Below are 13,607 nucleotides of genomic sequence, written 5' to 3' on the forward strand. Positions count from 1 at the left end.
AAATGAGTGTCCACATGCATTTACTGAGTGAGTGAATTAGTAAGGTTCTAATGGGTTTTCAAGAAAATCTGGATGTTTATTTGGAGGGATAGCAAAAGGCATACAGGTGGCTGGAGCAGATGGTTAGTAAGGTCCCTAGCAATTTGGACATTCTGCATGTTTGCTTCAGATTTTCTTAATTACACTTACTTTTTTTTTTTTTAATTATTCAGGGTCTACAAAACTACCTATTGATGATATTTGCATTTTGCATCATCTTGACTGGAGCATTATGCACGGCTTTCTCTAAAGTCTAACAATCCCAAGACCAGCAGATGGCAGGAGTGGGTAAGAGGACACCGCTGCAGGGCTTGGCCGGATTATGCTGAGAACAGAGTTCATTTTCATACAGCAAATGGGTCTCTACCCGTCTTGGACTGGGTAAATGATTTTTTTTCACAAATGTAAGAATAAAGGAAAACTAAGTTTCAGTCAAGTATAAAAATGAAAGATTCTTCTAATGAACTGTTTATGAAGGTAAGACTTTACCAGGTGGCTAAAATGTCTTCATTCTTACAGCATCACATCTGAGAGTGCTCCTTTTACCACAATGTGCACTCGGTCTTGAGCAAGCTGCAAAACACTGAGGAGCTCACATACACAGAGAATTTTTGTACATGTCCAAGTTTCCAACATATTGCCCTCATTAATGAAGAGAGACAGAAAAATGTTGGGGAGAGACATGGGGAGTCAGATGTCTGGATCCTTTGCCAGAGAAAGTAAATGTCAGAGTTGGTAACTGGGTATTAAAAAGGCCATTTCATTTTTAGGCCAAATTTATCTTTACTTCAAATTAATATTGCCCAACTCTACATCCTCCACTCATGCTAACTCAAAATGCTTTTCTCTCCAGATAAAATCCATCTTCAGAGAACAAAAAGTTCCAGCCATTGAGAATATGTGTATAACACATATACAGACATATATAGGTACACAGTCATGAACAGACACACATATGTGTGCATGATTCCAAACTTGTGGGAAATTCTAGAGTTGCTCCAGCAAGGGTCTAGCTTATCAGAGTAAGAATTTACAGGGACCAAACACTCCTTTGCATGTAAAATTTATTATTTTTTTCTGAAATATACTTTTCTAAAATCCCTCTTTAAACTGAAAGTTTTCTTCCTGTTTTAACTAGTGGTTTCCTTTAGGTAAAAAAAATAAAATAACGGCATGTTATTTTTATATATAAATTGAGAAGAGATGGAATAGCATTCTGCGTAAGTGTATGCACTCTGGCCCTAACCCAAATGGATAGAAATCTTCATCTTAATTATATGACTTCGAAGAAGTTCCTGAGCCTCCTGTATCAGATTGCTCATCCATAAAATGGACATAATGATAATGATCATGATCATGGTTATTGCAAGGTTCAAATTAATTAGAATCTGTAACATATTTTGAGTGTCTGGCACTTGGTGAACTGTATAATTTTTAGCTATTATTGTTATCTACTGTTTGAGAAAGAAAACCTGTCTATAAGTTGGAGAATATTTTGTAGGAGCTACTGCCCTCACCACCAGCCCATCCAGACACTTAAAATTCATTCCTCTATTTGAGTGCAATTTAAAAAATGATACTAGAGTCTCTATTTCATTATTGAATTCTTTGATTGTAACACCTTATAAAAACTCATTCTAATTTTAACCTGAAATACCATTATGTTGATAACTTTAAATAAATTGACACTATGCAAAAACTAGTTTTCTTAAGTATATTTTCAAATTTCATATTGATAGCATTTAATTATTCTGTAGTTGAGATTGCCAATTTATATGCAAAATTTTAAATGTGAAGTAAAGCAATTGAGGAAGAAAAATGAAAAACAAATCTTATTACCACTATACAGTCTCTGCCACCACACAATGCCTTTGGTGTTAGGAAGAGGTAAGAGTAGAGTGGGGGTGGGGGGGAATAAGCTTTTCCAAATGGTTACCATGGAAAACACATGCTATGCAGAGGTTAGTCTAAACAAATGATTACCAAATCTCCACTTTCTTTGCTCAATTTAGGAAGTTAATACCTATCTCTCTAAAAGTTTTGAGGCATTATGTTTCCTTGTCTGGTATGGTCAAATTCTTGTGTTTTCACTTTTTCTCGTTTTGCTGCCTCTAAGTACAGAGAAGGCACTACCCAATAGGGAAATGGCCACCCAGTGAGGCTGGCATCCGGATTATGGGAATGGCTTAATATCAGAATAAAAACTCTTAATTCCTTAAAATTCCTAATGAGTTTCATAGAATAGTACAGCATTTCCCTCAAGCTACCAAATCTCCATTTATTCCTATTATATTCATTTATTTGTACTTAGAGTTGCTAAGTACTAGACCTATATGTATCAGTATTGGTGAGCTGGAAAACACGTTGAATTAAAAAGAGAAGTTGTAGAGCCATGTGCACAGTATGATACCATTTAGGCAAATTCTTAGGAATCAAAATAATATATATTTTTTCGATAAATGCCTATATATGCAAAAACCAGAAAAATACATATACAAAGCTCATAATAATGTTTGCCTCTAGTGAGAATAAATGAGATCAGAATGGCAACACTACGGTCAATGTGAGCTTGAACATTATCTGTAATACTCTAATTTTTATGGCAATGAATTCATATACTTGTTCTTTAATATGTGGTAAAGAATCAACACCAGAAGAGCTCAGAACATGTGTCTAAATGTTAAAGTAATTAAATCTAGGTAAACAGAATATGGCTGAATGTTATTTTCCTCTTTATCTAATACTTTTTAATTTCAAAGCAATCATGCACACACACAAATGAAAAACACGAGATTAAGGCAAAATTGGGAAATTTTCCAACTTAAAAGTGCCACCTTCTAAAGGTAGGATTTAGAAACACTTTTCTAGTCTCCCTTACAGTAGGATGTGTCCTTCCTGATTATGTGGCCTCCAAGGTCAATTCCATTGAGATTCTGTGAGCTGCCTAATGCTTGTTTCAGAAATTTGGCCTCATTAATACAAAAAACAAAAACCCCCACAAATCTAGCCTATTTTAACCACCTTTAATGGGGTGTGATTTGCATCCAATAAAATTCTCCCACTCAGGTGGACAATGTTATGAGCAAATATGTACACTCATGTAATCACCACTACAACCTAGATACAGAACATTTCCAGCGAAATGTTCCCTTCTGCTTCCTTGTAGTTAACCCCAAACTACCAGTAATTTATTTTCTGTCATTCTAGAATGCTTTTGCCCCTTCTAAAATTTCACATAAATGGAATTATATAGTATAGACCTTTTTGTGTCTGATTTCTTTTATCTTATAGCTACTTTTAAACTATATGATCTAAAACAATTATAATTCATTATTAATTTATTAACTTAATTTATTAATTGTTTTAATAATTATTAATTTAATAATTATTTTCTTTAGTGGAAGAAACATATGTGTCTATTCAAGATAACAACTAAAGCAAAAATGATTAACATTTGGAATCATTTTCAAAAATGATTATATTTTTGTATATATATAATTTAAGCATGTGATGTGTTTTAAGACATTATCACATACTTAAATTATAAGTATATAATATTTAAGTATGTGATGTGTTATATCACATATATCAAATATATATGTGATATATCAAATATATGTGATATATTTGAGTTATATTTAAGTATGTTATATTTAAGTATGTGATGTGTCTTGTTCCACAAAATCATGGTTTTAAATTAATTTAAAAAATTCTTAGTGACCCTCTGAGTCCATCTTCAGATTATAATGTTTTCTTTTGAGGGGGCTATAAAATATTAAGCTGCTTAAACTAGATCCCTCCATTTTCTATATTTTAAAAAAAGTGTATATTCTTGGATTTCCTTCAACTATCAAATGGATTTTAATCTCTGGGGCTGCAAAGTGTGAATTTGCATTTTTTTACAAGTAATCTTGGTAGTTCTTATCACACTTGTGCTCTAAATTTTTTAAATTTGTGACTTATATTTTGCTATTTAAAATATTTCAAAGAGCTAGGCTATGAAAAAATAAAAATTCTCTCTCCACTCCTAAAGATAGTGAAAGAAAATAAAAGAACAGGTGTCCATTTAACTTTACGAAGACTTTTGAGAGAAAAAAATGAAATGCTTAAAACCAATCTGTTTAAATGGAATTATTTGACAAAAAAACAGTGACAATATAACTGAATATCATATTATCTCTGTTTTTTTGGTCAAACCACTTAACTTCCACATGAATTATTTCTATAATTCATATCTATATGAATGTTTTCATATCTATAAGATCTGTCATGATGTCCACTTTCTCATTCCTAATATTGGTAATTTGTTTCTTCTCTTTTTATGAACATTCTAGCTAAAAGTTTATCAATTTTATTCATCTATTCTACAAACTAGCTCTAGATTTACTTGAGTTTTCCCTATTGTGTTTTTCTCTTCAATTTTATTGATTTTTCTTCTCTACTATTTGTTCTGTTTCTTGTAAGTTTTTAACTGGCTCTTATTCTCTATCCCCTTCCTCTTTTTCTAGGTCTCCAATTATACACACATCTATTCTACCTGCCCTGACCTTCCCAAATTCTTATTTCTATCTATTCAACTCAGGGAAGGCTTCTGGATTCTGTGTTCCTTCTTACTGTACTGCATGCAGCCTCCAAACTCTTATCTAGGCAGTAAAATTGAAAAATTATAGTGCTCAACTTATTTGTTTCCCCTTCTGACAGGGATCATGGTCATGTCCTGCCTGTGGCCCAGTGTTCCATACATTTTACACATTTTGCTATCTCTTTAATGTTTAAGGATTAATATGATTCCTGTTACTCCCCATCTTTGCCAGAAGTAGAAATCCTCTGATTAGCATTTTGTTACATTTTAATTTTAAGTTCTCTTTTGTCACATTTTCATGAACAGTAACATCAAAGAATAATTCAGCATTATAGTTGATTGCATATAGCTCCCCAAAAAATATATCTAGGTCCTAACTTCCAGGACCTATGAGTATGACCTTATTTGGAAATAGGGTCCTTGCAGATGCAATTAAATTATGGATCTTAAAATGTGATCATCTTGGATTTAGGAGGGACTCAAAATCCAATGACTAGTATCCTTATAAGAAAAAGGAAAGAGATATTTGATTGAAAGAGAAGAAGGCCACATGAAGATGAAGGCAGAGATTGGTGTAATGTAACTATAAGCCAAGGAACACCAAGGATTGTGGAAAGCCACTAGAAGCTAGGAAACAGGCATGGAAGGGGATTCTCCTTCAGATCCCCTAGAAGGAACCAACCTTGACAGGCTTTTAGCCACTGACTGTGAAGAAATATATTTCCATTGTTTTAAGCCATCAAGTTTGTGGTAATTTATTGTCCCACCCCTAGGAAATTAATCCAACAAACATACAAAATAAGACGCACGAATGGAACCCATAACCTTTAATACTGCCAATACTACTCAGATAAAAGTGTTGGCTCAGTTGCAAAGCAAACATAGAGTAAGAAAAATTACGTGTTGTGAAGGTCTCAAAAGTAGCTTTTTGTCTTGACAATTTAGTATTTCATCTTTAGATAGTACAGGATGGGGCATACCTCTCTTCCTGTTTAAAATGAAATAGAATAAGTCAAGTGATTTTTGTTTGTTTGTTTTTAAGAAATAAATGAACCAGATGACCTGGAATGTTGTAGAAAGCATATTAGGCACACCTCTCTACAGAAAAGATTTGGCAGGAATTAGATAAAGGAGTAGGAATTTTTTTAAGTTTCTTGATACTAACAGGAAGATTCTTCTAGCAAACAAAGGACATCAGAGCTAACTCAGTTGTTTTTTAGCTACTGAAGTCCTTATTGGTAATGCATCTCGTTTTTTTTATTGAAGACAGACTCTCTCTGGACAACAGTTAAACTCCTATCTTTAATTCTCCTTTTTGGTGGCGTCTTTGTCTGATTTGGGAATTGAGGTAATGCTGGCCTCATAGAAAGAGTGTGGAAGTTTTCCTTCCATTTCTATTTTTTGAAACTGCTTCAGAAGAATTAGGTTTTAATTCTTTAAATGTTCGGTAGAATTCCCCTGGGAAGCCGTCCGGCCCTGGACTCTTGTTTGTTGGGAGGTTTTTGATTACTGTTTCAATTTCCTTGCTGGTTAGGGGTCTGTTCAGATTTTCCATTTCTTCCTATTTCAGTTTTGATAGTTTATATGTATCTAGGAATACATCCACCTCTTCCAGATTGCCCAGTTTGTTGGCATATAGTTGCTCAAAATATGTTCCTATCATTATTTGTATTTCTTTGGTGTTGATTGTTATCTCTCCACTTTCATTCACGATTTTATTTATTTGAGATCACCTCATACCAGTCAGAATGGCTAAAATGAACAAGTCAGGAAATGACAGGTGTTGGCAAAGATGTGGAGAAAACGGAACTCCTTTACACTGTTGGTAGGAATATAAATTGGTGCAGCCACTCTGCAAAACAGCATGGAAATTTTTAAAAAAGGTGAAAATAGAGCTACCCTGCAACCCAGCAATTGCACTATTGGGTATTTATCCTAAAGATACAAATGTTGTGATCCAAAGGGGCACTTGCACCCCAATGTTTACAGCAGCAATGTCCACAATAGCCAAACTACGGAAAAAGCCCAGATGTCCATCAACAGATGAATGGATAAAGATGATGTGGGATATGTATATACAATGGAATATTACTCAACCATCAAAAACAATGAAGTCTTTCCATTTGCAATGACGTGGATGGAACTAGAGGATAGTGTGCTAAGTGAAATAAGTCAATCAGAGAAAGACAATTATTGCATGAACTCATTCATACTATGTAATTTAAGAAACAGAGGATCATAGGGGAAGAGAGAAAAAAATAAAACAAGATGAAATCAGAGAGGGAAGCAAACCATAAGGAGAGATTCTTATAGGAAACAAACTGAGGGTCATTGGAGGGGAAGTTGGGTGGGGGCATTGGATAACTGGATGATGAAGCAGAAAAATTACATATTGTGAAAGTCTAAAATGTAATGAGCACTGGGTTTATATAAGACTGATGAATCACTGATCTCTAACTCTGAAACCAATAATATGTTGTATGTTAATCAATTGAATTTAAATAAAATTTTAAAAGAAAAAAATAATTTTACCTTTTGCCTGAAAAAATAAAACCTTTAGAAAAAAATAAATAAAATAAAATAAAATAAATAAAATAAAATAAAATAAATAATAAAATAAAAGCTTTAGGGATGCCTGGCTGGCTCAGTTGGTAGAATATGTGACTCTTCATTTTAGGGTTGTAAGTTCTAGCCTCATGCTAGGTGTGGAGATTACTTTAAAAAATAAAATCTTTAAAAAATAAAACAAAGTCTAATAAACAAAAATTGGCCTTTCATAGTAAATATAAACAGAGAATAGAAGGAACTTCCTCAATAAAGTAAAGGCTGTATATGAAAAACCCACAGCTAACATCATACTCAACGGTGAGACTGAAAGCTTTCCTCTTAAGATCATGAACAAGATAAAATGCCCCCTTTTCCCAGCTATTCAGTATAGTACTGGAAGTAGTAGAGCAATTAAGAAATACAAAGAATTAAAGGGCACTCAGATTATAAAGGAAGAAGTAAAATGATTTCCGTTTGCAGATTTGACCTTTTAAGTAGAAAATCCTAAAGGTTCCAACAACAAAACAAAACAAAGCCTGTTAGAGCTTATAAACTAACTCAGTAAAGTTGCAGGATACGAAATCAACACATAAAATTGGTTGTATTTTTTTAAATGAGACTTTTAATAAGAAACTTTTAATATATTTTTTTAAGTAAGTCCCACACCCAACTTGGGGCTTGAACTCACGACCTTGAGATCGAGTCACATGCTCTACCAACTGAGCCAGCCAAACACTCCAAAACTTTTAAGTTCCTCATACTTCTATAATGTTTGAAAATACAAAAGCAAGCATATATTGAAATGAAAAAGATAACAGCAACAACAAATATTTTTTCTAGTTTCTTTTAATGTTCATACCTGCAAAGCTTTTTCTTCCTCATTTGTCAATTCCTGTGAATGACAGTAGTGCTGTGCGTGACGCCCATTGATTCTGTAATTGACCCAGTTCCCAGATTTTTTCTGACAATATCTGTATTAGGGTTCAGTACAAAGTATTAAGACAATCAATCAACCAATCAATTCCTATCTTTCTAAGCATCCTGAGGAAAAATAAAATTGAACAGAGAATTTTAACATGTGTGCTATGACTTACTTGTCACTTGTTTACACTGATGTTAGAGTAACCTTTATATAAATAATTGGCTCACAGATTTTGGAGGTTGAGAAATCTCAAAATCTGCAGTTAGCAATCTGGAGTCCTGGGATAGCTCATGATATAGTCTGAGTCAAAAATCTGAGAAGGAGAAGCATTGATGGTGTAAATTCCTGAGTTTGAAGGCCTGGGAACCAGGAGAGCCAATGCTCCAAGTTCTCCTCTGAGTCCAATCCTCCAAGGCAGGAGAAAACCAACATTCCAGCTCAAAGATGTCAGGCTGACAGTGAATTCCCTCTTACTCAGCCTTTAATGAATTGGATGAGGCCTCTGACATGGGTGAGGGCAATTGGTTTTAGTCAATCCACCAATTCAGATATTAATCAGTTCCCGAAACACTCTCACACACACACCAGGAATAATGTTTAACCAAGTATCTGGACACCCTGTGGCCCAGTCAAGTTGACACATAAAATTAACCATCACACGTAGGTAAACCATTTTGCAGTAGTTAGCTCTTCAACCATAAAAAGAATTTGAGTTTAAACTCCTAAATACGCTGCTTGGTATTACTAGTCTGTGGTGATTGCTTTATTTATTTATTTATTTATTTTTATTTATGATAGTCACACACAGAGAGAGAGAGAGGCAGAGACACAGGCAGAGGGAGAAGCAGGCTCCATGCACCGGGAGCCCGACGTGGGATTTGATCCAGGGTCTCCAGGATCGCGCCCTGGGCCAAAGGCAGGCGCCAAACCGCTGCGCCACCCAGGGATCCCTGGTGATTGCTTTAGAACATGTCTGAGACTATAGTAAAAACACTTTTTTATAAACACACAAAAGAACATGGAATTCTTGGGAAGTTTTCCTCTGGCTCATACCTGGGTTTTACTCATTTATATTGAAGTCAAAATAAGCTCTAGTCAAATCAAAGGTGTTGGGGGAGGTGGGCGGTAAGGAGCCTACTAAAATATATTGTTAGAACTTTTTTAAAAAATCATGCACAGTCTAAAGAAGGAAGCTCAATATATTCTCTCCACATACATAATGTATCTCTCAATTGAAACACAACATATAACTCTTGAAAGACAAATAAATCAAATTGTCATTTACTTGACTGGGCCCAGCACTATGAGATTAGTGGTCAGTCCATTCATGATAAATTTTAAAAATACATAAAATGTTTTATTATTGATAAAATTCCATAAATTTGAGGGTAAGAAACATGTTAAGACTGTGTTCAAAAACAATATATTTGGCTCAAAATATTATATAGTAAGACAAAGAGGTTTGGGGGAAATTTGAGGATTAGTCTCATTAAGTCAATTTATGAAATTTGCATGTTGAAAGAACATGGATAAGAAGAGTTGAAGAGGAGCACCTGGGTGGCTCAGTGGTTGAGCATCTGCCTTTGGCTCAGGTCATGATCCCCAGGTCCTGGGATCAAGTCTCAAGTCAGGTTCCCCCAAAGGGAGCCTGCTTCTCCCTCTGCCTATGTCCCTGCCTCTCTCTGTGTATCAGTCATGAATAAACAAAATCTCTAAAAAAAAAAAAAAAAAAAAAAAAAGGTGAAGAGACAGTAATAGCCCAACAAATAGAAAAATTATACTTGAATATGATATTTACTTTATTGAAGCACAATTTATGTACAACAAATGCTCACTCTGATGAATTTTTACAAAGTTAAACATTTGACCTGCCATCACACAAATCAAGTTATAAAGTCTTGCTTCTACCTAGACCCAAGAAATTTCCCTCATGACTCTTTGCAGTCAATTCCCAGGCCTCTAACTTCTACCCACCCCACACCCCGCACACACTCTTCTAGGTGACCACTGTGCCTCCATCATTATAAATTTTGCTCATATATAATGGAATCATGCAATGGATATAATGGACCCATACAATATGTTTCCCTGGTGTTTGCTTATTTTCTCTCTGCATCATGTTTTTGAGACTCAAATGTTTTGTTATATGTATCAACAGTTTGTCTCATTAATGAGTAGTGTTCCATTGCGTTTTATGAATACGCCACAATTTGTTTATCATTCTTCTGTTCAGAGACTACGAACACTCCTGCACTAGACTTTCTGTGGAGATATGCATGCATTTCTTTCTCAGGCATATACTGAGGAGATGAACTGGTAAGTAAATGTTGAGAAAAGTGGTCCTAATATCCAGGACCTGGCCCAGTACTCTCAGTTAGGCCTTGGGGTTCTGTTGAACGAAACAACTTCACAGAACCTCAACATCCCACAAGGCCACCTTGTGACCAAGAAAGATCAAAAGAAAAACCCACAACCATATCCGAGCCCAGACAAAACATAAATATCATCTGAGCCACAAAATATCCCATCTGGCTGAGATGAGTGACTGACTGCTTTACCAGTGACAGCTTTGGCCTCTCTCTAGTCTTCCCTCCTCCTAGATAAGATTTATAAAGACACCCAGTCATAGAATTACTCACTTTCTGACAACATCCAATCCAGAGCAAAGCCCCATTTCCTTAAGCCCTCTCCAAAACCACCTAATGGAGCGTCAATCCTAAAGTGTCTAACACCCTATAATTACCAATATACACAAAATAGGGGGAAATGGAAGATGTTAGAAACACCACAGAGATGTTAAAGACATCAAATGAGCAAAATACCAAGTGTGGGAAACCGTATGGGACAAATGATTTGATTCCTTCAACAAATACGTGTGTGGGTGTGTGTGTGTGTGTGTGTGTGTGTGTGTGTGTGTACATATGTATTTCTATACATCTATATAATATGTATTTAGCTGCTCATATATACACGTGCCTGGCTCATATATACACGTGCGTGGAGGTGTATATTGAGAGAAAGAGAGAAAGGTCTATAGATTTAAAATAACTTCATAGACATGTGAACCAACCAAAAGCAACATCAGGACCTTATTTCAATCCTTATTTCAATAATAAAGCGATTGGAAAACTAAGTTATCTTGAAGTATGTTTAGGTTGGATAATGGTATTTGGGTTGCTTTTTAGAAGTGTCCTCTTTTTTTAGAAATTCCAACTGAATTACTTATGGATGAAATCAAATGAGGCCTGGGATTTGTTACAGAATGATATAGGAGTGGGGTTAAGTGGGTGGGGCTTTTAATAACAAAGTTGGACATTCGTTCATAGTTGCAGAAAGTGGTTGATGGGTACTTGGAGATGCGTTATGTTATCATTTACACGTTCGTGTATGTTTTAAATTTTCTCTAATAAAAATTTAAAAACACTTTTAAGTTAATATGTAGTAAACAAAAAATAGCCTGTCATTTACTTCATTTGTCTTTCTTTTATTACTTGTTTTAACATTTTTCTGTTGAAGTTTTCTCTTTAATGAATTGACATTTTGTACCATAATCCTTTGATCTATTAGAATATTAATGTTTACTTCTGGGTTTGCATGTATTCCTTTTTTTAAAAAATGCTCCTCTTTCTATTTTACCATCTGTCCATCTCCTCAATAGGAGTTTTTATTTCAGCTTAAGTGCACTTTGGGTCATTTCTTTGAAACAATGCATGTCTTCATCTTCTACTCTACAGTCTAACTTTCCTTAAGTCCTTCTTGTCTCTCCGCAAAGCCAGAAGTATCTTAATCTCAAGATCCATTTCTGATTTACCTTTGTAGTTTACCCTCACTGTATTGTAGCCAACATAATAATTTTTAAAAAATAGGTACACAATGCATGTTTATTGAATGAATTAAACTAAGCTAACTCCTAAAGGCCTCGTTTGGTGCTAAAATATCTCCTATCACATATTTAGGTTTTATATTAAAAGAAGTTTATTTGAGAAAAATTAAGGTATTAAAATTCAAGACCATTTATAATTTCACTATGTAACTGTCTTTTAATAAGAGCTCACATCCAATTAATATAGTAGATTAAAACTTACAAAGTTTAACAGGAAATCATTTGAAATCCTCTAATTATCAGAAAGAATGAAAGCAAAACAGTTTCTGTCATCTTTCTTAGTTACAAGAATGTCTTATGACTAGAATAAAAATAGAAGTCCAATAAAATTATACATTTTGGAGGCTGTTTTGGGGGGATTTTTTTGAGGTTCAAGGAATACATTAGTAAAAAATTTTGTTGGCTTCCATATGAAATTATTCAAGCTGATATTAAAACTAAACAGCCAAGAAAATGTGGGCTTTAATTTTCTCTAGATAGAAAAATTAATATTCCAAATAATCTTGGAGTTAAAAATCTTATATTTCTTAAAGCTGTAATGAATTATACAACCTTTTTTGGGTTTTGTTTTTGTTTTTGTTTTTTCTTGCTTAAGGATCAATACCCTAAGATATGTCTAACGTTCACATAGAGTAACCAAAAAGCACTGTGTTTGGTTGCTGGGTTAAGATTCTATATCCTGATATTCTCTGACAATCATATATGTGTTTGTGTTCCTAAAACTTTCATTTTAATGTGCATGATAAAATAAGGCATTAAATAAGTCATAGTCTACTTCTCTCAAATGAAGTAGCCTAAGAAATCCAGGAAAATATTCTTTTCTGTTATTTCTATATAAATTGTAACACACACCAATACCTTAGTCCAAAGTATATAAGTGGTGTCATCCAACACAACCTCTACTTCTAGCTCCTGCATCACAGTTAAAGTTTGGAACAATGATGACCTCTCCAAAGAGAAGCCATGTATAATAAGGAGAAATGTTGTAGTCAAGTGAGTTGATTAAAAGGAATTATTCACTCAAAGTAAAGCATCTGGTTGCCTCACCTTTAGTTATTAATGTGTATTAAATAATTATCATTTAATTCATCTGTAAAAATACATTTTCAAGTTTGACCACCAGAGGCCAGTGCAGGTTTAATCGTAATAGTCTTTATGTTTAAAAAAAAAAAAAAAAGTAAACTTTTTTCTTTTTTTCTTTTTTTTTTTTAATTTGGGCTTCCTTTCTCTCCTCCCCAACTTCTGCTTCTCTCTTCTGAAATGACTGTACTTCGCCATTTATGGATTTTTTAAATCTGGACTAAGAAGACTATTTTCTACCTTACACTCCACACATCTCAGTTGAATTCTTGGTGTGGTAATCTGTTTTGCAGTCTTGGGTTTTTATTACTTTTTGACTTTATTATTTAGTCTTTATCATTTAATTTCCTAGAAGTGGAACACATCACAAAATAAATCCATTTTTAGAGTTATGTAAACAGAAGAGCGTGTTGCCTGAGAATACTAAGGGCATAGGACAATTCTCAAAGCCGGTGCTCCTAGCAGTGGTGAATGTGGTTGAAAAAATACTGAGCTAGAAGCCACATTATTCTCTGACCTAATGACAGAGACATCATTACTAAATCATTAGGCTG

General features: G+C 34.3%; 1 protein-coding gene across 11 annotated transcripts in view; it reads left to right on the forward strand.

Moving 5' to 3' along the window:
* TMEM144 (transmembrane protein 144) overlaps positions 1 to 13,607 on the forward strand; it is a 72,473-nt gene that overhangs the window by 45,777 nt on the left and 13,089 nt on the right. For 10 of the 11 annotated variants that reach the window (XR_012006199.1, XR_012006190.1, XR_012006191.1 and 7 more), the window contains one exon: positions 213 to 420. Coding sequence is in view for 1 of the 11 variants with exons in the window: in XM_072773771.1 (XP_072629872.1) it covers positions 213 to 296 (84 nt within the window). In the remaining 10 variants the exon portion in view is untranslated. Of the gene's footprint in view, positions 1 to 212; positions 1,739 to 13,607 lie in introns of those variants that run through there. The other variant, XM_072773771.1, reaches the window with a different exon arrangement.

Source organism: Canis lupus, chromosome 13, assembly GCF_048164855.1.
Source record: "Canis lupus baileyi chromosome 13, mCanLup2.hap1, whole genome shotgun sequence".
NCBI classification, from domain to species: domain Eukaryota; kingdom Metazoa; phylum Chordata; class Mammalia; order Carnivora; family Canidae; genus Canis; species Canis lupus.